This window comes from Thermobia domestica, chromosome 2 (genome assembly GCF_964235325.1).
Source record: "Thermobia domestica chromosome 2, izTheDome1.hap1.1, whole genome shotgun sequence".
In the NCBI taxonomy this organism is placed as follows: Eukaryota; Metazoa; Arthropoda; class Insecta; order Zygentoma; family Lepismatidae; genus Thermobia; species Thermobia domestica.
In genome coordinates, this window is record NC_137455.1 from 250,409,387 (window position 1) to 250,434,379 (window position 24,993).

At 36.1% G+C, this 24,993-nt stretch overlaps 1 protein-coding gene across 1 annotated transcript; it reads left to right on the plus strand.

Moving 5' to 3' along the window:
- The first annotated feature begins 8,594 nt into the window (after positions 1 to 8,594).
- l(1)G0004 (RNA-binding protein pno1) lies at positions 8,595 to 18,468 on the plus strand. The gene is made up of 2 exons (XM_081748574.1): positions 8,595 to 8,733; positions 17,505 to 18,468. The coding sequence occupies exon 2, from the start codon at positions 17,587 to 17,589 to the stop codon at positions 18,310 to 18,312; it is 726 nt and encodes a 241-aa protein (XP_081604700.1). The 5' UTR covers positions 8,595 to 8,733; positions 17,505 to 17,586; the 3' UTR covers positions 18,313 to 18,468.
- The last annotated feature ends 6,525 nt before the right edge of the window (positions 18,469 to 24,993 follow it).

Here is a 24,993-nt window from a genome sequence, read left to right on the forward strand (position 1 = left end):
TCGATTATGGGAGATAATAATCATAATACAATGAGACTCAAATGTAAGTACAGCACAGTATGAAAAATGTCATGCAGAGGATGATTAGGGAAAATCCCGTTTTGAACGGATAACAGGGGAATCACTGTTCGTCTTACTTTTCGCATCACTTCCGTGTCTCGATTACACTTTTGCCGAGTTTAAAAAAAATTTCAGGTTCGCTCGCTGTTCCATGGCGCTACTGTGACAACAATCTCTCGCTCTTGATTGAATATGACATCATACTTCCCGCGTTGCCGAGCGTGCAGCGATGCAGTGTTTTCAGTTCATAAACAATAGTTAGTCTTTTGTTAGCATACAATCATTTCTTTCTCCACAATGAAACTAGTCTCATATAATTGCCGAACTGTGTAGTAACATCTTTCTGCTGACTTAGGGTGGTTCAACTTGCAGAAGCAGGATCGAAAGTAAAAGGAGAGTTGTAGTTATGGTGTTAGGTGTTCATTGTATTCAGTGTACCTGTGCAGATAACAACCATGTCAAACATGTCAGTTTCCAAGTATTCCAAGACCACGTCCAATCCTTCCTGGTTGTTATATAATGCTTAATCATGCTTTCGGGAAGTACAGGTGTCAGATTTTCTGCATGCTGCAACACTTGTCTTTTTCGGTGAGTAACATGGGAGGGCAAATGATAGCAAGTCACATAAACAGTATAAAGTATATGCAGATGGCCACGTCCATTTCAATATTAAGAACAGTTATGCCTTTGTAAATCAAGAAAACTAGTGATTATATTCTCATTTGGAGTGTCATCTTATTTGTACCGCATCTCTACAGAACTTAAAGGTTTCTGGTGATATTGCATTCTCAGATATGGATTCTACGATGCAAATGAATAAGAGTTCGTGGGTGAAACAGACCTGTTTATGAGGATTATTATTAAAGACAGCATCATAAAAGTAGAAGTACTATGATATATTTAAAGTATAATGACATAGATCGATGTGCACTATTGCTAAAATGTGAAAACAACATATCGTCGCATGAAAACCAGAGGAACGTAACTCCAAAAATGCGTTTTCGTTTTCTTCAAGTTTGGACATAATTTTGAAAGCCCTACGTGGTGTAAATGGAACGGAACACCACCTATTCTTCTTGTCTATCATCTGTTGTAATGTAGCTCAAATACCATCTTATTAAAAACACATCTTTCTAAGAAAATATTATTTTTGTCCTCTCGCCTGTAAACCTACGAAAATGGAGTTACGTTCCTCTGGTTCTCATGCGACGATATGTTCTCAGACAGTGCAATTGCCGGGAAAATTGCAGCTTGAACTGACAAAATACTGTACACTTTAGTTTCAGTTATCAACATACGTAAGAAATGAACTAATTTAATTATTGAAGGAGACATAAATGTGCGATTCTGAAGTGGGAAGTGTGGACGGTTTTTTAACATGGATGTTTTTATGGGACTTTTTTACAGCTGCTGACCTTTTAATCACTTTCAAAGAGATGTTTTCAGCCTTAACTAAAGAGTATTCAAATTTCAATTGGTGGCACTAGTGAATTTTAATTTGTCAGATAAGACGTCACCAAATGACAATGTATAGGAAAATATGGGTTACTTTGCGTGGATCATTTTAAGCCTCAGTTGAGGACTGGGGAATCGTTCAATTTCTAAGTTTCGTTCTGTGTGTTGGCTTGAAAATAGTAGTGTTACTTAGCTAGCCATTGACATTTATCCATATGTTCTGTTGTATATTCAACGTGGTAGGAAGGACAAAGTTCTCAGCTCTTCGAGCTATCAGATCGTGTCGAAGCATTTTGGAAGATAAAGTATGTATTCCTAAACTGACATTTTTTTAAAGCACCTTCAAAAGTAGAACCTTTCCTTACTGAATTTCGGATTGATTCTTTTCAGTCCATTTCTTTAAAACAGCTTATCGGATGTAATAAAGAAATATGATATAAAACAAGTTTGTAACACGAGAAGCTTATAGTTGTTCGAGATGTAGAGAATGAACAACAATACAGCAAACAAACAATTCATCTTAAAGAATCAAAGTATTATGATCCTGTGTCGTGACTGCTGCTTTTCATATATGAAATTAAGGAATTTTCCACTAACGACATTGGCATTTAATAAGTGTTGAATTGTCAGGCATTACAGAAACGATCAGCTTTTAATTAAAAAGAAGTAATGTTCTGTTATTATTATGTAAATTGAATTTGCGTATGTTACTATTATCAGTAGAATATTTACAATTGATGGGCATTTATTTTTTTAAAGAAAAAAACAACTTGTTTGCAAAAATAACAATTACAGCAGAAGCACTTTCTTTTTTTTAAATTTTATATTTCATAAAACAATAGTATATAAAATACATTATATTGTTATGTCTAGTGATAAATCCGACTCTGTTTGTAAGTATTATCTAATTGTTGAACGTTATCCAAACTCACAGCAGTCTAAAGTCTAAAGGTAATTTCAAGATCTGTCTGTCGCGAGTTCGAATCATGTTCTGAACATAGGTGTTTTAAATTCTTCTTTCACCACTCATTTCATCATCTTCATTCACCTTTCATTGTCTCCTTTAGCCTAAAGGACAGACTCGTGGGGCGTAAAATTCAGAAATAAAATGTAAATAAATTAATTAGTATACCAAACTCAGCCAGTAACAGATTTTTCATTTCTTTGGCAGTGCTGCAATAAGACTATTCCATTTAAACTTGTGCATGTCGGTAGTGTAAATGAAATATCAACAATAGGTGTAAAAATAAATGGAAACTAATCGAGAATAATACTAATTCATACAAAGCGTGATAAAGTAACCTATGGCCCATATCTTTAAAATTATAATTTTACGCTTCCAGGGTTCCCATTTACCTGGAAAACCTGGAATAGTCAGGAAATCCGGCTTAGCACTAAAAAGAAAAGACATGTTCAGAAAAATCAGGGAATTTCATAACTCATTGTTTAAATTTCACTTACTAGAGCAGGCATTTCTTATGTAATGACAAATGCTTGAAAGAGGTGGCAACTCTTGCTACTGGAACCAGTGGTTTAATATTTCCACTTAAAAAAAATACACATGTCAGGCCATTTCCTGGTTTAATGTATGAATGTGTTCGACTTCTGCATTTCTAATGTTGAAAGTCAGAGAGTCTTCCGCATTTTTACCCCCCCCCCCCATATATATATATATATATATATATATATATATATATATATATATATATATATATATATATATATATATATATATATATATATAAAGAAAGTTTTGAACTTTTTTTCTTGGTACAAAAGTGAAAAAAAAAAATCTCATACTTTTATAGTAATGCATGAAGAAGCAGACATTGATAAGAAATTATCAGACTTGCGAAAACTTTTGTAATTATGTATCATCAGTGCAGAAAACTCTCTTGACACAGAAAATATATACCTGTAGTAAGTCTCACAAATAGTCAAACTGATGATAAAATCTTTTAACTTCTGAATCCGTCCATTAACAACTTTAACGATTGTAAATGTTTACTATAATTACTTCTGTGAAAAGGAAAAATAATAGAATACTTGTAGCAATAAATAAAAATAAACAGCCATACCCCATCCAGGGTTAAAAGTGAAGTCAGGCTCAGATTGAAAATGTTGAGCACTTTCATAAATTCATTGGCAACATTATTGACAAGAAAATGTACATAAATAGTGTACAGGTTATTTTCATTAAGTTACCAGATTTCACTTTTTGCCTTATCCGGCTATTTAGTAGGGGACATTTCATAATTAAAAAAAGGTTTTGTTTCTTTTCTTTCATGTGCAAATTCTACTTTTCTATGCACCGGTACAAATATGTGCTACAAAATGGTGTATCTGGAAATTTTCTGAAAAGTGACCTGGAAAACCTGGAAAGTCAGGGAATTTGATCTCGGAAAATGAGTGGGAACCCTGGCTTGAGTCAACTATGTCCTGAGGTAGATTAACTTCTTTGATCATATGTGGAAATGGAAGGTATACGTATTTATGTGGAAAATAAAGAAAATCTTGCTATGAGAAGCGTTGAAATAGGTTTTCTTCGTGTTCTGTCTTTAAGAAATATCAGCCAGAATGGATTTATTTTATTTTATTTTTTAAAATCGAATTTGCAGAAAGTGTTTACAGAAATTTCTGGATGTTTCTGCAAGATCTGATGTTGGAGAATTATATAAAGTCTCTTTTAGCTAAACTAGTTTAAAATTTAGTTAGATGGCATTAGAACAGATGAAGTTGAGGCAGTTTCGTTTGAATCGAAATTCTGAAACAATTATAAGTCAGTATCTGCAAGTAGTCAGCGTTTGAATGAATTTTGGGTAAGGAATTTGGATACTTCAGAGTAAAATAATCGAAGAGATGTTGGTAAAATGGTCTTTATTTTCTCATGAGAATTCAAATCTGGAAAGAGTATTTTCAATGAATGCACAATGTGTAATAAATAACACTGTGCAACACGAAATCTGTCCTTTACATGAAAATATGATTTTCTTATGTATTTTTGCATGAGAAAGTCAAATTTGTAATTAATTTTTATGTATCACGTACCAATTTTGTGAAAAATTGAAAAGATTGAAATTTTGTGTTGTGAATTACTGTATTTTTATGGGTGGTGATGAAATATGATTAGTGTTTGATTTGGTTATAAAAATTTAGCGTACCTTTTGAACAGCAATATTATATGAGACATGGGCCTACAGTTTAAGGTGGAATCCGAGCCACTGTGTCATTCAGTGTTCTCCTACTGGAAATCGAACCCAAGACCCCATGCACCGAAGGTGCGCGCCCTACCCATTAGACCACCGGGGAGGGCAGAAATGTGTTTAAGAAAAAATTGTTGCGTTAGTAATATACCTTACACTATACGCTCATTTAAACATCATTCAAGCGACAATTTTTCTTTACGGAAGAAATACGCTGCTTAAAGAGAGGATCTCCTCATCCCTCCAATTTTCTCCTACTGCGTAGGAGTCTTTTTCTGTGTTATACGAGGAAACTCTAGTTTCTCATTTTTCCTCACTCTTTATCTTCATTTCAGGTAGTAGCCCATTAAGATCTAGTGATAATAGAGTTCAGATTTATGTTGCCAAACTATGCTGCCGTATGGTCTAACATTTAAGTAATTTTTGGTTCGATTGTATTATTTGCTGACTGGTGTTTCATTAGGAGTGGTCAGATTTGCCGCATTGTATCATTTTTTGGTAGTGTATGCTGTGCACCTGCGTTTCAAAAAAGTACTGAATAAACGTTTAGCTACGTGCAGTGGAGTGCAATGTGCCGTGCGTGTAAAAATAAACCTGACTTATTCTGCTAGGTGTGTGAACTTACATCTAATACTCGTAAAGCAGCCTTACACCTTTAGTTAAAAAAGGCTTATTAACTGTACTTTGACTGTAGGGTTGGAGACAATTATGAGTCTTGGGCCATACACATATGTTGCACTATGTGTTCCAGGAATTTGAGAAACTGGCAACAACGAAAACGTAGTTCTGTGAAATTTGCTGTTCCTATGATTTGGTGCGAACAAATAGATCATGTAACTGACTGTTACTTTTGCTTGACAGATGTAAAGGGTTTGACCTCTAAATCTAAACATCAGATTCAGTACCAAAATATAGTCAGCCATTCGACCAGTTCCTCATAGTAAAGATCTTCCAGTACCTAAAGCTCCAGAACGTTATATACTATTGATTTAGAAAAAAGATACATCAGACGTTCCAAGCAACAGGGAAGATGTAGACTTTCAGCCATCTACATCCCAGTCAACGTCACCTCATTTGATCACACAAGAGCTTAACGATCTTATACGAGACTTAAATCTTCCTAAAATAAAATCGGAATTGTTGTGCTCCAAGCTTCAAGGTTGGAGGCTCTTAGCTCAAAATGTTAAAATAAGTTTGTTTAGAAAACGACAAAGTCATTTTGAGGACTATTTTATTGAAAGTGGAAGCATTGCTTATTGCATAGATGTAGATGTCTTATTTCAGTCTTTGAGACATGAACATAATCCCATCGAATAGCGCTTGTTTATTGACAGCTTAAAACTAAGTCTGAAGGCAGTGCTTCTCCATATGGGAAATTTTCACCCATCCGTTCCTGTAGCATATGCGGCTCTACAAAGGAGACGTATGAAGTATGAATGCGATATTGGACTTCATTGAATATAAAAAATTCAAATCATATATGTGGGGACTTCTGGCTTCACAGACAAGATTGCGTTCCTAGCAGCAAGAACATATCTCGTAAACCAATTGTGAACCCTCAAGATGTATTTTTGTCACCATTCTATATGAAGCTTGGGTTGATGGAGATTTTTGTTAAAGCACTAGACAGAGAAAAGAAGAAATTCCAAAACTTAAGGAGTATTTGTTGGTTCACAGACTAAACCAGTCATGCAGGATGAAGACTTTGAAACTAAACTCTCTGAAATTGAGAAATTAGCTGGCTGTCATTTAAATAGACATGTTCAGGTTTTCTTGGAAATGTAAAGGCTGAAAATCATGAAGCTATTGTTAGTGAGATGATGCGCAGTTTACAACTCATGGGATGCAACATGTCATTAAAATTACACTTTTTGCACTCACATCTTGATCTTTTCCCTCAAAACCTCGCACAGTAAGTGATGAATAAGGAGAACGGTTTCATCAGGACATTGCCATATTTTAAAAGCGTTGCAGGGGAAAATGGGCTGAAAGTATGCTGGCTGAGTACTGCTAGCTTATCATCAGAGAGACTCCAGAAGATGTCTACAAGCGTAAACGACCCAAAAAATATTTTAAAGAGTAAATCAACAAAATTTAATATTAGTATAATACGCCTTCGTAGCCTACATTAGACAGTAAATATATGTAAATATCTATATTTCGTATAATGTGTTCTGGTCTGCCCAACTAGAACTTTACGTGATGGAACATTTTGGTTTCCACCAATGAATACAGCATCTGTCATTTAGTTAAAATCACATAATTTCATTTGAAGGACAGAAAAAAAGTTTAAATTTGTTGCACAGTGTAATTTAAATACTTGTATAAGGTTCAAAAGCTTCTGGTAATCTTGACCCGTTCCGTAAGCAAATCTATAATTATGCAAGAAATGCTTGCTAACAACGACAGAAAGAGAGAAATAAACAAAGAGAAGCTGAAAACAGGAAAATATGCGTAATGTTTATGAGGAAATAGTGTTTTGAGAAGTGAAGTGAATTTTACAATACTACTGATTTTTTTCTAAAGATATGTTAGTAAACCGCTGTTGGTTTTATGTACTTTATCCTTTTTCGGTGAGTTTCACTGTAAAAAGTTAAATATTCAAGTTTCAGTAAAGATGTGTAATTCATGGTTTGTGTTGAAACTTTTATAGCTAAATGTTGTGTAATTACGTAATGAAATACGCTGTATTTGTTTTTATATTCAGTTTCCTAGTTGAGAGGGGAAGAGTGTTTTGTCATGTTTTTCCATCAACGTGGGAGAGTCTGTTGGCTAATTACATATCAGGGAAATTATATATATATATATATATATAAAAAAAAAAAAAAAAAAAAAAAAAAACACTTGAAAACCAGGAAAAGTTAGGGAATTCTTCCGTAATTTTTGTCTTCACTGTAAATTCTGTTAGCTATCATAGATAACATTTTTGTTTTGTACACAAAATAAAATATTTTCTCGTCCTAACTTTTGATATTAAGTTTTTGACCTACTTGTTAAATTAAATATACTAAAATGATATATAGGGTCTTCCAAAATGTGGCACATCGACCAAATGGAAATTGCGTAGGATTTGAGTTTAGCGTCCCGTTTAGCAGTAAGGCTATATGAGACGTGGACCTATAGTTTAACGTGAGATCCGAACCACATGAAGTCCCACTGTAATCGAATCCGGGTGTCCTACTCCAAAAGCGTGTACACTATCCACACAATCACGAGATAGCTCTGAAATGGAGATTCAAATTCTTGATTCATTCCAAAGACAATTACATACGAACCGTGAATCGAAGATAATTGTTTTTTATATCGTTACTTTTTTTTCATTTAATGGTACTATTTCGTTTTCCTTTTTTGCTTTCCATTCTTTTTCAATTCGTACTACAGGTAAAGATAGTTAATCAATTATCATCATTGTTTTTAACTAAAATTCACTCAACTTTCTTTAGTTTTCTCACTATAAATAGCGTTAACAATTATCTCAGTGTTCTTTATAATTAATTGTCTCAACATAAATAGCGTTAATAATTATCTCAGTGTTCTTTATAATTAATTGAGCTTTTATACTCTTCATTCTTTGAATTTTGTTCAATTCATATCAATAGATAACGTCTACAAGACCAAGATCTGTTGTATCTCCCATTTATTGATATTTTTATATTATTTATATGTATTTATAACGTTGATAGTCGAATTATAAAGGTAGTGTTTATTTTTAACATATTACGTAGAGGACAAAAATGATACATTGATTTTAAATACTGTTTCATGTTCGTGTGTGATACGAAATCAGAACAAAAGTTTATCTGGCACATTATAATTATGTTGTTTTATTTTGTTTATTATTGTTTTGCAGGATACCTACAGCATTCACATTTGGTTTAGCAGGTACAGCTGGAACGCTTTATTTCACTGACTGGAAAGTTGTTCTGCAATATCTTCCATACTATAACGGCAAATTCAAATCTTCGGAGAGTGAATCATAATAAATGTATTAAATGATCATCAGTAGAATATTCTGGTAAGTGTCAGGGGCGTCATTTAGGGGTGGCAGGGAGGAGCAATTGCCCCCCCCCCCTGAGTTTGAGATTTCTATAGATTTTATCAATAAATTAGTAGTAAATCAGTGAAATACGCGAAATTTTATTCATATCAAGGGGTTTTGCCTCCCCCCCAAGCAAAATCTGAAATGACGCTCCTGGTAAGTGTGATTATGTAGTATTTTTTTTTATCTGCGCCCTGGTATGTATACTATATTGGGTTGGAGCGATTGAAATGCTGGTATACTTCACTTTGGGAGGGGAGTGATGGAACTACAATATTTGCTTACCCAAAGTAGTGTGTCTCTGCATCCATATACTTTTTCCATCTATGAGAAAATTATTCGATTCCGTGGCGAAATGCATGGAATCTAATGTCAGTTTTTTTTAAAACGATTCAGCGTTTCAAGGCAACGTTATCTCGAACACTGTACCAAAAACGAGAGATTCAAATTTACTTTTCCGGTTTCAATACTGATTTTATAGAACAAAGGCAAATATCGAGAAGAAGTTTTTTATAATTGATTCAGCGAATCAGAAGTAGGTTTAGTTTTCTCCGTTAACCCCCTATTCAAACCGGAAATGGTTCAAATTAACGATTTTCGGTTTGAACATGTATTACCATAGAACAAAAATGGGAGTACATGGCGAAAAGCGATTTTCTGCAATCGATTTAGGGTATCAAGAGTACATACTGTCACAACTCGCAACACTACCGAAACCAGAAATGATTGAAATTCATTACTTCTTCCGTTTATATGCTGATTTTCGTAGAATACAGTGGTAAGAGATATCGAGATAGGGTTTATTTGCATTTGATCCAGCTTCTCAAGAGTGAGTTCAATCCTCTCCTTTGACCATCTGTTCAATCCGGAATTTGATCAAATTAATGGCGAAAGAAACCTGGAGTCTCCGATGCTAACAAATCCTCAACCGCACGTCGCACCTCTCGTTCTAGCGGAAGGAGTGGTAATCGGTGGGAGGAAGAGTTTCTACGAAAATGTTCTGGGGAATTGGGAAAAGTTAGGGAATTCTTTCCTGTAATTTTTGTAACCACCCTGTTATTCACTTTAGCCACCCAATGAGCCTAAATACTTGCGTGTGTGCCCGTCTGGCTTAAGCAAAGCTAGACAGAAATTTCAAATTCGTAAGACGATGTACTTTAGACTGTTTTTGACCTCTGCAACTGAAACCTGAACGGCTACCGGACACCTTGCTCTCAGTTGATTGACAATGCTGATAAACATTTGTAGTGTTTTCCCGATTGCCCGATCTCGTGCAGTTACTTTCCCAACTTTGCAAAATATTGGAGTCCGTGTGCTGACCCCTACTCTACAAAATGTTGAAAATGTGAAGTTAAACTGCATATTTTAATGTTTTATATTATATCACCCACAAAAGAAAAGATGAAAACTTGTTACAAACCCATATTTTAGTACATATATAATTTCTTTTTCAGAATATAATAGAAGTATTTTCACTATCTGTTAAAAAATAGTTTAATAGCGTAAAAAACGAGAACAGTACTCAATCTCATGTTTCAATTTTTTTGCAAACCTAGGCTAATATTAACTAACATAATTTAAGGATTTTACAATTTGGGCTGTGCATTTTCTTAGCGTTCCATATATGAGACTTACACCGTTAAGTCGTAACCCTTGACTGTATAACGTTATCGTAAATTACACTTGACACTGAATAATGTACATAGTGTCCCCCCCCGAAAAAAAATATGTATATATATTTCTGAGATCTTTCAGGAATATCTGGATTAATCAATGACAAAGGAAACATGTAATTAAATAGTACTAATATATGAAAATAACATGCATTAATAGGTAACTAAAATAATCCCTGAGAAATTAAATGAATATTGGAAATAGAAAAAAATCCTCAAAGTTCATATTTATGGAACTACTTTCTATATAAGATAATTCATTGAAAATTTAAATACGTATATCGATAAAACTATTGTAAAATTTACCATAAAAATTTTCAAGTACGACGGTGAATTCTTGTAGGAAAAATGGGGGGTTCATCACTATCTTGGTGACCTTGCGCCCTTTACAAGCTTGCGTTAACTAGCGGCACATGTGCCAGTTTTCACCTTTTACCGTTAGTGATCCTGACGCCTTTACAGCCTGGATTAACTATTGCCCAGTAAACCGGTTTCTCACGTTTTGGAATGAAAGGAAAGTGAAAGTAGATGTTTTTTTATTTGTTCATTTTGAGGAAAGACACTACTTCGCAACGTAATCGCCGTACAAGTTTAGGCATTATCATAATGATGAACAAGTTTACAAAGCCCCTTGTCATAGAAGGTTACGACCTTGTGGCCTTAACCATTCCTCCACGCCAACCTGAAGGTCTGTGTCGTCATCAAATCTCTGCGTTGCTAGCTAGGTCTTCTTGTAGGGAAATAAGTGGTAGTCACTTGGTGCGAGGTCTGGGCTATATGGCAGATGGTCGAAAATCTGTCAATGAAAGGCTGTAAAAGTTCGAGTGCAGGCGAACGCTGTCATGAAACAACAGGATTACTGCACGCAGTTTGTGTCGGTGTATGTTTTAAATTGCTCTTCGCAACTTTCTGTAATGTTTCACAGTATTGTTCAGCGTAATTGTTGCACCACGTCCATAGAAGTTGACTAGCAGTATACCTTCCCTATCCCAAAACACAATATTTTTGTTTATTAAATACTTGATTTGCAAGCAGTTTTTTGTGAACTAGTGGTGTGTCCCCCACTCTCGAACTTTATTCTTTCCTTTCGTTTCACAATGAACGTGCTTAACTCAAGTCTCGGTCTTCAGTAACGATACGATTAATAAAGGAATCGCTTCCTTCATTATAGACTTCAACGAATTTCCAAGGCGACTTTTATGCACTGAGTTTTGTGTTCCTCTGTCAAAGTTTTCGGGATCCTTTTTACACAAAACTTGTAGTCTTATCTTTTCGGTCCAACTCTATGCAATAAGCAGCGTAAATTTGCGAAACTTTAAAATAGAGCCCTTTTATTGTTAAACGGCGATTTTCACGAATCTTGTTATTTATTTTTGTGACCAGTTCATCCGTCACAATGCTCGGTATCCCACTTTGGTCTTCATCGTGAACGTTTGTGCGGCCATCTTTAATCATGACGGACCAACACCTCACTCATTACAACTTTACCATAAATTTAACGTAATTGTCGATGAATGTCAAGCGCTGTAGCGTTTTTCGCAATAAAAATCGTATGACCGACCTCACTTCACAACTCATGTTAACACTGTATTATGATCAGATCAGAAGCAACCCGAACTTCACATGTCCACTGCTGGATCCACACTAAACGGGCGGAAATACTTTACAAAATGGCGACCCTTGCCCTGTCTCCAGCGGCACCTTGCCGAAATTTCCGTCTTAGATTTCGGGAGAGATTAGGTCAGGGGTGAGGAGCGTTGTTTTGTTTTAAGGGCCACGTTGACAATGTTAATTTTCCAAGAAGGTTGCGAATTATAGTTTTAAATAGACCTACTTTTTTCATAATTATTTTACAGTTATTAGTAACAGTTACAGCAACAATTTACATTTAGATATATAAAATTATAACACATTAAAAAGGTAAAGTCAGAAAATGTTATAATTCATTTACTCTCAGAAATATATTTCTCATAGTTCATATTCCTAATATAATTTAGCATTTTTCAAACATATGCAGAAGGCCGCATGTTTACCATTCCCGTCTAGGCTCAATTTAGACTGTGAAACTGTGAAAGGCCATCTGGGTTTTTGTGACCAAGATTGTACCAGTTACAGAATAGCACAATCAGATAATCAGTACATATTATAATTACCGTAATTTATATAGTGTGATGTGTACTGTACTTGTTTTTAATTACTAAATGATAGGATTGTAATTCTCATACAGATTCTAATTCAAAACAATTTGAACGTACAAACGAATACCTAGGTAGTAACCTTACCTTAATTGTATATAGATACATGCTGGAGTGATTCAGGTTTATTGTCCCAAACTTTGAGGTGGCACCATTGCGAACAGGAGCAAGGACCAATTGGACGGTTCTGGGCTATAGTGAAGAGAGAAATGGTAGCTAAAAAGCTTCTTTGCGAGAACATAACGCAATTTAAGCAAAGTTGGACCCTTATTTCGAAGCAGGTAGCTGCAAAACACGGAAAACGTCTTTTTGCCAACTTCAAGAAGCTGCTGCGCGTGGCAGGAAAAGAAGGCCCATATGCTGTCTGCTTGAAGGAATTTTAATTCATGTATGTATCCTGTAGTGTATGAAATAAACAATTTTGGTTTGGGAATCATGCTTCATTTTTTTTTTTTTTTTTTTTTCGTTTTGGGACAACAAACCTGATTCACACCAGCTTTTTTTAATGCCAGAGCAACTTTTTTTCTTGGTTCGGAAAGGGGATAAAGAGTTTGAAAACACTGGAAGATTGGACGACAGAGAGAACTTCTTGAACTATTGTTTTCCTTTTTTAAACGATATTCAATAATATAGAATTAGTGTTTTCATGAAATAAATTTATTTCTGTAGCATTTATCGCTATTTAGTGTTAACTTTATCATAAAGAATGAGTCAGAAAAAACTTGGCCAGTAACTTTGACCAAAAAAGTAGGTAAAGAAATGAAAAGAAGAAAGGTCGTTTGCATATTTTAGTTGACTATAAAGTTTAAAAAAATAAACACACAAAATATATTATAAAGAACTAATTATGGAAAAATGCTCGTACATTACACTTAATCCGCTTCATAAGAGTTCGCACATCTTCTTTTATTTGATTGGCAGCTGCAGTCCACTTGCGACGAAAAGTTTTCAAGTCAGCCGCCTTCCCTTTTGATGTTTTCAATGTTCTTTTAATGTGGGCCCAATATTTTTCAATTGGCCTAAGTTCAGGGCAATTTGGTGAATTTGCCTCTCTTCGAACTGCGACGATACCCTTTTCTTTATAACAATCAGTGGCTGCTTTAGAGTAGTGAGAGGTAGCAAGATCTGGCCAAAAGAAAACAGAGTTACTGTATGACATCACAAATGGATACAAGCGTTTTTGTAAACACTCCTTCGTATAAATTTCGCTGTTAATTGTCCCTGTTGTGATGAACGCTTTGCTTTTTTTACCGCATGAACAAATAGCTTGCCAAATCAAATATTGTTTGGGATATTTGGATGCCTTCCGTTGTTTAAATTTATCCTGCAAATCTCCCCTCTTCAGTGCCACGTACTACTCCTTTCCGGGAATTTGACTGAAATCAGCGACACAATAGGTTTCGTCGTCCATAATGCAACATCCATATTGAGTAAGGTACTGATCATAGAGTTTTCTTGCTCTGGATTTTGCCGTCACTTTTTGCTTTTCGTCTCGGTTAGGTACCTTTTGGACTTTGAAAGATCGTAAACTTTTCCTTGCTTAAATCTGTGCACTGTAGATTGGGACGCTTTGACCACACCAGCAACTGCTCTTTCCGATAAATAAGGATTTTGACGCAGCAATGCAGTAACCCTTTTCTCCAGCTTCAGTTGGCTAGTCCCCGATTTTCTACCTGAGCCAGGTTTTCTTTCAACAGTTAAATCTTGTGCGTACTTTTTAATTACATTTTGCACAGTAGACCGAGGGTATTTTACGAGTTTGCTTAATTTATTTAAGGACATACCTGGATTTTCGAGGTATTTGTTCACAATTAGTTTTCGTTTTTCTAACTGACTCATCGTTCTTTACCACAGTATGCACACTTCACAACTGACAATCTATTCGTAAGATCGACAGTCTGCCCTTGCTTATGCACAGTGCTGCCAATGTTCATCTTATATACTAGAAAATATGGAGGGAGGAAAGTGGCCAGGTTTTTTCTGACTCATTCTTTATGTATATATGTAAAAGTAAATAAATGTCATGTTCAGTTGCACCAATCATGGAGGATTAATATCTGATAAGATAATCCGCTTATTATTTTCATCTTTGGATAAGAATCTTACACCGTTGCACCAACATTTTGTGAGAGGATTTACTTACCCACGAATAATCGGAAGATGCATAAAACTGACGTTTACGACATGACATGTAGTTTCGTATATTTGATGGCTAAAACGTTCAACAACTGAAAACTAATTCGCGTAGCATGTGGTAACTCTTAGTTACTAGATATGGAAAGAAAACGAACGAAGAAATTCAATCCTCGAGAAGGCGAATATGACCTAATGCTGGTCGACAAACACAAATGTATTATTGAAAGAAAAAAAGCCATATCAAATACTAAAATGGAAGCTGCATTTCTGATATGATGTATTATTATGGACGATTAGTTTAATTTTATGACTAATGTATTGTATCTGGTGTTCAAATATTGAAGCAAAAAAGTAATCCTGTTTTAACTGATGATCACACCTTATCGACCTTACAAGCAAAAAGCAGCAACCTCCTTTTCTTACATCATGTTTGGCTACAAACTAAATTTCACACAAATGCTGTCTTTTCTTATATGTAATGTTCGGACTTTGTACTGAAATTTAAGGTCGGGTAGATTAGGCTAGGTTACGTTAACTCAATGTTTAGTTATCATTTTCAGATATAAGGTAGGGTAGAGTAAATTACGTTACGTTAGCACACTTTACATTCAATGTTCAGCCATTATTTTCAAATGTAGGGTACAGTAGGTTAGGTTAAGATTACGTTAGCTCATCGCATGACCGTGTCACACCACGATACTGTACGTAACAGTTACGCAATAAGAAATCTGTGATCCTGGTTCGTAAACTGTTTTAAAACGCAAATGTTGGTGAAGTTTACGTTTGTATCGCCAGTTTGTTTTGCTCTACTTCAGCAAGTAGCACTGATTTACGTAAATGTGGCCCTTGTAATTAAATGAAAAAAGTTTATTTTAGTAATTCACTGCTAGCTTTGCATAATGTTATCAACTGTAAATTTGACTATATTTTGTTATGCAGATTTATTGTATCGATCCACACCCATATATTCATTGCATGTATACTTCTTTGTCTGTGAACAGTCTCTCTGTATCTTAAACAATCATTTTTGGGATGTGGACTTTCAGTGTACGTACAAGATAAGAAATATTAAGCAAAGACATTAACCAACTGTGCTTGGTGAGCACTAAAAAGTACGAATACTAGTCTATCCAACCGAGTCGGAGGAGGAGTACAGCGGGACCCGAGGGGCAGGGAGAAGTGCATCCGAAGGGATCAGGTGCGTCAGCGACGGTGGGTATACACAAAACAGGGATAGCAAAAACACTATATATAGGATAAGAAACTTACATTACGTGTTGAATTATGTATTTGTACGGTACTAATGATGATATGTGTAATATTCCGATATGTTCCCATTCCTTGCACATTTGTGTTACAAAGTAACATAATACATTACTAACGTAAATTTCACAAATATGTGAATTCGTTAACTCTTGGACACTTGTATGGTTGCTCGTCATGAATTAGTACACTGACTTCAGATATTTCATTTTAGTTCTTAAACTGTAATTAATGGCTACGTTATGGACGAATCTCTGTTTAACAAGTTAAAATTTCGTTAATTTATTTCTACATATATATGCATTGCATAGGTAGAAACACAACATATTTAGATTATTTACCCACTGGTCTATTAATCTTAATAGAAATTTGTTCTGGAAAGTTTACAAATACGTGGATCCGTACAGTAATTCAGCGCCCATTATTTTTAATGTTAGCTATACACATGAGGTAATTACATATGGAGGTTTAAAAGAAGTTACTGCTTACTCCTTGTTGAAAGCACGATAACATTCAGTTTTCTGTTTCGATTAACAGTACACCAGCAAGCAATAGCTTTTATTCTAGAATCTGGGAAAAGATTTGTAGAATGTACCAACAAATTTAATTCAAAGACAGGAGCAATTCTAGTTCATGCCATACACAGTTAACTGTTCCAATTTACTGCTCCGGATTATTTATATATTTTCACGCTTAACCCTGTAGTATTTAATATATTGCATATTCAACTACAATGAAGCAAAATTATAGAGATTTAAAATGTCAATAGGTCTGTTAATTGAACAAATTTATCCGTGTATATCATGAAATATAATTAAACTGAGGAGAGTGACATATAGTAGGGTAGAATCTCACAAAGGTAATCACTTTAATGTAACACAAATTAAACTACTGTATCCATCTATACTAAGTGGCCACCTAAACCTAATTTCCTCAATTCACAAACTACAGTAAATATATGAACTAATTAATAAAATTAGTATTAATAAAGTAGTGCAAATTTGGCACTTTAATCATTTCATTGTGGTTAATTATTAATACAAATATCATTCTTTCTTGCTTTAGCAGTGATTGAAATAGCTACAGTGACAACAAACTCACAGCTGTGATTTCCTACAAAACGTTAATCGCGTATTAATCTCCCGTTTTCGATTATTTATCTTAATCTGATGATTTGTTGAAATACTCTTCAGATTAGTGTTGGTGCAACACATTTTCCTCAGTTCGATGATTAATTCTAATTTTATTCCTATTCACCGATTAATCCTCGGTTGGTGCAACTGAACATCAGTGCGAGAACGAAATCAATGTTTTATCTTGTATTAAAATGCATATAGTAGAAGAAACAAAGGAAGTATGAGTAATTTTGGCGTGTACACTGCTGGGATTTATTAAGTACGTGCAGTGGTACAGTTTGTCTACCTTATCTTCATTTAGTGTTTCAACACTTCACTGATATAGTGTCTGTTTTTCATTGCAGGTAGAAGTAAATCAAAAGAAATAGGAATAAATCAACGCTTTATTTTTAACTTCTTTTTATAATCTTTGAAGGAAACTGAACAATGGCTAGTATTACTCCACTACAAGATCACACTAATAACGACTTTGTTCCTGCTCCTTCGAAGAAGGCAGTGAAACGCCGTGCTGTCACTGAACAGACAGATAAGAAAGAGACTGTGAATGGAATTGAAGGAAGAAAAAAGACGTTGATTCCGTCAAAAAAAGGGAAACGAGAATACGATAACTCAGAGATGCGGAAGATTGCTGTACCAGCACATCGTTACACGCCTTTGAAGGAAAATTGGATGAAAATCTTTGAACCTGTTGTGGAACATCTTCAGTTGCAAATAAGATTTAACCTAAAGACAAGAAATGTAGAGCTTCGTACGTGCAAAGAAACTTCAGATATCAGTAATCTTCAAAAAGGAGCGGATTTTGTTAAGGCTTTCGTGTATGGATTTGAAGTTGAAGATGCACTAGCACTCCTTCGACTGGATGATCTTTTTATTGAATCGTTCCAAATCCAAGACGTGCGACCTTTGAAAGGGGATCATGTATCACGTGCAATAGGACGCCTGGCAGGGAAAGGTGGCCGAACTAAATTCACAATTGAAAATGTAACTAAAACACGAATCGTTCTTGCAGATACAAAAATTCATATATTAGGTTCTTTCCAGAACATCCAGTTAGCTAGGAGAGCGATTTGTAATCTGATCCTTGGTAGTCCACCATCAAAAGTGTATGGACAACTTCGTAACGTTGTAAGTAGGGTATCTGAACGATTATAGGATATTTGGTTTCAGTTGAAGTATTTAGTGATTGGCTATATAGAGCAGTATGTATTTATTGTTCATTGTTTCCGATTTGAATTGCAAGTTTCCTTGCGTAAAACCAATTTATTGTGCAGTTTGCCATCCCTGAAAATAAATTAAGATATTAGTTAACCTCTTTGTGTTTCAGTCGTAATGTAGTATCTTTAAAACCTAAATAACTGAATATTGTTTGTATCAGTAGTGATGAGTATCCGCCTCTGTCAATTCAAATTTGTTGGTTCTTATCTCTTCTCTATGGAAGTAAGTAAAAGAACCGGAAGGATCACTTAAGTTAGCAAATTTTATTTACACTGAGAGAGATTATTGAGAAATGAAAAAAAAAAAAAAAAAAAAATTACATTGAAATAACGTAAATTTTGTAATCACAAAATATTTTACACAAGAGACCTTACTTAGCTCAGGTTTTTTTAAAACTAAGATTTACAAATAGGAAAAAGTCTTACATGAATATAAGGTGTCCTCTCACCCACATCACTGAGTTCTCCTCTCTTCTTTGGCTGCTTCCGTCCTCCCTCTTGCCAGCCTGTATCCTCCTTATATCCTTCGTGTTTATCACACTTTAATTATGTTTCTAATACATTAAGAAGTCTCTCTTGTCCCTTAGGCAAGGTTGTTTTCTCAAAAAAACATTTTAATAGTTCTTCTTCTTAGTACATATTAGATTATCGTATCCATTTTTTTTTTCAAAATTGTTTCCGAACACAATATTGTACTATATTTTAAATACTGGAATATTTTAAATTTACGTGATATGAACAAGAGAGAGATTAGATACTAGTGGAACATAGCATCTATTTTATTCCGGGAATCGTGGTTCCGCCATGTGCGGCAATTAGAGTAGACTCCCTTTAACAATACTTAGCTTCCTTGAGGACAGTGAGTATTAACGCTGTTCTGCATAAAATGCCCTAAACATTTCAACATCATCTAGTCGCAGATCTGTTCCTCGTGTTTCGTTTGCTGAAAGTGTAGACTCGAAACAAACCAGTCTATCGAGATGACCTGTAAAACACCCCAGTAATATTTCTTTTAACTTCTTGAATTACAAGGTAACCAAAAAAGTTCTGGCCGTTTTTAATGTTCCATTAAATCATTTGCTCACAGAGAGGAAAAGAAATGACGCACGTGACTGCCAAGCGATCGGGAGTTACTTTGATCATTGAGCCTTAGTAACCCAGAAACGTTGCGCGAAACAGCAGTCATAACTGGTCCAGTATCGAAAAGAAATGGAGATATCGAAGCACCTTGTTCGCGTGTTTGTTATATGACCGAAAGGGCCTGTCAGTTGCCGCATATGCCAGGCATTTGGGGAGTATGCCTTGAACGGACACACCCCAAGGTATTGGTTCCAGAAATTCTATTTGAGACATGAGAGGCTTCCGGATGAACTTCCAGTGGACGACCACATGTGTTGGATGACAAGCAGCTATCAATTACAGTGGTATAACTTGTGATAAACTTGCAGATATGTTCCATGTTACTACCGAAACAGTTAGATGCACTTGCATGGGATAGGGAAATCATACAAGTTAAGAAAATAGGTACTCACACATTGTTGGCAGCCAACAAGGAACAACGAGTGACAACCTGTTTGTCCTTGCTCACTAGGCACCTGAACACACCTGTCTTTGATCGCTTTCTCATTGCTGACGAAAAATAGGTCCTCTGATACTCCGAAGGGTACCAGAGATTGGTTGTCACCATGTGACCCTGTTCCTCACATCTCAAGACCACCTCTGCATCCACGAAAGGTTCTGATTTCTGTATTGTGCAATTGTCGGCAAGTAGTGCATTGTGATCATCTTCCGCCAGCTCAGACCTGCACTCCTGACCTCTACTCTCAGCAGTTACAAAGGGTGCACCGCGCATGCGGCACGAGCTGGCATTGACGAATCGCAAGGGTGTGCTTTCCTGCACGACAATGCCAAGCCACATGTGACAAACACCCTTCAGAAGCTTGACTGAGAGACACTGCAATGCATCATATTCATCGGACCTTTCGCCAACAAGTTACGACCTGTTTCATTCCCTCGACAACCACCTCTTTAGGAGATCTTTCGCATATGAGAGACCTGCGGAACGTACTCAGACTTATTTGCATCTACGACCGCCGAGTTTTGTCAGCAGGGTATTGTGCAATTGCAGGAAGATTGACAAAATGTGTTGGATGCTGATGGATATTACTTCAAAATGTAATGGATATTACGTACCGTCCACTGTATTCTCGTTTATCACTGCCCCGAATGGCAAGAACTTTTTGGTTACCTTGTATTTACTGGTTAAATTTAAGAATCTTCACAACAAATGTAGCTGGTATGTAGATGTAGGCTTCTCTGCGAAACTTCAGCTAACCTAACCTCTTAGTCGAGAACTGGCGTCTTGAGAATTTGACTGCCATTGAAACGTTGGGAAGCAAGCCACGTTTTCAGATGAAATAGGAAACAAATCACTTGGGACAAAGTCGGGACTGTATGAGGGATGAGTAAAAAGTTCCCATCGGAATTTTTGAATGTGTCTACAGCACGGTCGTTGTGAGGATAAGAATAATTCCAATCTATAACATTCCTTTTTGCCGGTTTGGACGGCGCGTCGCAGATTATATAGTGCTCGGCAATACACAACTGTTGGGATGTTAGTTGGATTTTGTCCCTTTCCGTTGAGAAATCAGATCACAGACCTTATATCACATTTTACAGGATTTTCTGAGAGTAATTTCAACTTACTGCTACTCGCACACATGTAATCCATATGGACAATTATACCCTTGTTACAGGCACAGAACACCAAAGCTCGCTTCTGCGCACGCGCATCTTATTCGCTTACTTTAAAAAATCAGTCTTTTGTATTTTTTTATGTGCGCCTCGTATTTAACCATGTTTTCGTGTAAGAATGAATGAAACAGGTGGTATAGAGCATGCGTGATTTTTCATCACCCGCGGAGAGCGTCAATAGATAGTAAGATAGTGAACGCTTGAGGAATTTTCATGTGAGGAAATTTACTAGAATGCTTGAGCAATAGCTTTGTATGTTAAAATTGTCAGAAGCTTTGTGATCTAGAAGTAGATGTATTTCGTAAGATTCATCAACAGGTTGACAGTGACGATGCAACGGGCATGGCACAAGGTTAGGGCCACTTCAAAGATAGCTTAACGTCAATTGAAACATTATGACAGGCCGAAATAACAAGATGACTGAATATGTGCTGACTTAGTCATGTTAACAGTGTCTTGTCATCATTCAAGAACATGCAGACGTGGTGGAGATAACCACTAGTACCGTACATTCAATCTTAAAAACAAACCAACCATATAGTGTTTCAGCGAAATTCATGCCTAGGCTACTTATAACTGAAGAAAAACAGCTGCTGGTGTGTCGCAAGTTATGTTAGATGCGCATATGATGACTCCAAGATTCTGAATGAACACCATGAGCAGTGGAGATCGATTGTATTTGCACCTACATTCCATGTAGTCCTAGTGGAAACATTATCCTTGAGAGTGAGAGAGTGATAAAAAGCAATACACAGCAAAATCAGTCATGTATACTGTTTTCTATGATCCGCGTTAGGTGGTGCTTCACAAGGCCGATACCTTATCATTAGTTAGTTACCTGAAAGTTCTATCACATTCATGCTTTGCAGCATCGACTACTTCATCTGTAGTCAGTGAGAAGTTCGTAGGTGCATCGTAAGTACGCTTCTGTTTCCCGCGTATGACTCAAGCTAGCTTAGCAGGCACGTAGCCAGGACTTCGTAAAGGGGGGGGGGGGATCCGAGACCTGAAATACTGTGGTTATTACAGCAGGTGCTCGATCATTCTAAACTATTTTATTGAAACGTATATTGGGTCGTTCTGCCGGGATTTCATAATGGGGAGGGGGGACGTGACATGAAATACTGAAGGACCAGGAGCTCGATCAATCTGAACTACTTCACTGGCAACATATATTGGTTTGTTAGGACAATACAATGAGGATATGTTAGTAAGTATTTTAATAAATTATGAAAAAATCTCGAGTAAAATAATACAAAAAAGAACTGAAAACATGTTTCTAATATCTACATTCCTTCCTCTGTTCATTAAAATGTAACAATGTTTGTTTCGTTATGACCTCAACTATTATAAAAAGTGCATATCCAATGATGTCTTGTAAAATATTTTACAATATCTGCGTTCTTTTTTCTGTTGGATTACATGTTAACAGAACTCTTTTTCCCTATAACCTTTTGCTTTTATTATTCTGTCTACTACTGTCTGTTCCAAACGACAGGTTAAAGGAGCAGTAGAAAACTATTTCTGAAGTAACGTGGTACTGCAGAGAAACAATTACGAAAAATTATGATAAAAAATGTTCATACTATTACAGAACGGGACTATGCTTTCGAAAACTTGAAATTTCCTTGACTAGTAGCAGAAATTGTGAGAATTCCATAACTTCTAGAAATTTCAAATTCTCTGGCTTTTCCAAGATATCTTGCTCATTTGTATATTGCAAGTAATACAAATCTTCTCATAAAGAGTAACCAAAGTTTGCTATAGCTTTTTATTTTTAACATTGATTCTTCTTTTTCTCGTTTGTTTTTGTTTCATCCTTAATTTTTTCATTTGTGGTTTCGAAGGGGTTCGGACCCCACCCCCCTTGGCTACGTGCCTGAGCTTAGGTTCTCTCGTTATATGGTTAGCGTACGCGATTTTGACGTGGGAGACCTACATTAGATTCCCTGTGGGAGCTCATATCGTTTGGATCCCACGTTACGCTATAGATCCACATCTCATATAGCCTTGTTGCTGAGTGACGCTCAATTACAACCAATCAAATGCAAGCTTTCTTGGGCAAATCAATTATATTCATTACTTGCAGAAGTGCTGGGCTTCGCACGGGAGGAATAATATTTTTTGTAAAATCTTTAAAAGGTAAGAAATGTGTAGAATCTATAATGACGAGCAAGGTCTTCGGCCTTGCGCCTTTCGATTCTCGGGGACAACTCACATGCTCGTTCTGTGCACATGAAGAATAAGATTAAATGGTTGGGTTCCCTACCTCACAGATACTATGGTGCACTGTGCATATTATTATTTACAATTTTTGCGTAATTTTAACCGCAATCCCTTCGAGTCACAGATCTTAGAAGAAAATAATGTGCTTCCTTGCCATTAGATTTGGTGACGATCTATCTTTGTACAAAATTTGATGACTGTAGATGACTGCTGTGTGAAAATCTGGTGACATATTCTTACATATAAGCAATGTTGCAAATTTTATCGCATGTCCGGAACCGTCTGAGATATGAAAATGTTTCAAAGGGTAAAATGATTTAATCTATTGGAAACGATACAGCTACTTAGACACGATACTTCTCGAAGAATTTTTTTAAAAAAATAAAGCCTTTCAAAAAAAATCGATTTTTTAACAACTTATAACTTCGACTCCATTTATTCGAAATACATCACATCATAATATCCAACACAGGTACTTTAGATGTTCATGTTCCCGTACGTTTCAGTAGCCCTGTTAGCGTGGAGACTTCCAAAATTTGAATATTTGTGATACTTTGGCGTCCCTAGTTTTCAATAGAATAATAATTGATATTGTAATTTTTCGTTTAACATGTAGATTTGAAAAATGCAATAATTTGGCTTGGTGCCGTTTGGGAACTTCTTTGGTTTGACATTGTTTATCTATTGGTACTGCATAGTATGTTGTGCGATTTCCCCTTATTGATCTTTGTTTCAATAAAATATCAGTGCTTTCTGTATTTTAGTTAGAAGTTATGTGGAGTAAAGTGCAACTTACCAAATTAATATGGCGTAAGACCACTTTTCACCCTCAGAACAGCTCTGATGCGTCGTGGAGTAATTTTAGCGCCCGTGAGTGGTAGCAAGTGAAATGTTACACCATCGTATGTGAAGTGCATCAATCAGTTCCGTGAGGGAGAATGGATGGAGAAATCTGCTCAGACTCGTGTCTGCAAAACAGACCACAGATGTTCAGTTATGTTCAAATTTTGGAATTGTGCTGGCCAGGGGAGGTGTTCAACTTTATTCCGATGTTCTTCAAACCACGCCACAACAGCTCCACTTGTGTGAATGGACGCATTATCATCCTGGAATATAACACCCTAAGGTGACGATATTCATAGGAATTGACACGATCGCTACCACTGAAAACCATGGTACTCCGGCCTACAGTCTCACAGAGCTGCCACCATTCACTTTGGGTGGAGATACTGACGCTTCTTTAGGCGCCCGCTACACAGAAACATGGCTCGTAGTTTCAAATAATGTGAACGACGGTTCATGCGACCCTATCACAAGTTCCCAGTTATCAGCAGTTCATATTGGATGTTCACGCATGTTTTTTCGGGTTACTCCCGTTTGCACCACTTTCACATTCCACTAATTCTATCAGTATTCACTTGCCTTAATCATCGTCTCCCTTAGCCTAGAAGGCATAATCGTGGGACGTTAAACTGAAATATTTAAAATATTTTGCATATTCGCCTATCATTGACGTCCAGAGTTGGCGTGGGTCAATGAAAACTATCCACTGACCCACCACCCACCATGAATTACTCTCATCCACTGTGACCTACTCTGACTCACCAAAATCCATCGTCATCAACTCTGAACACGATCC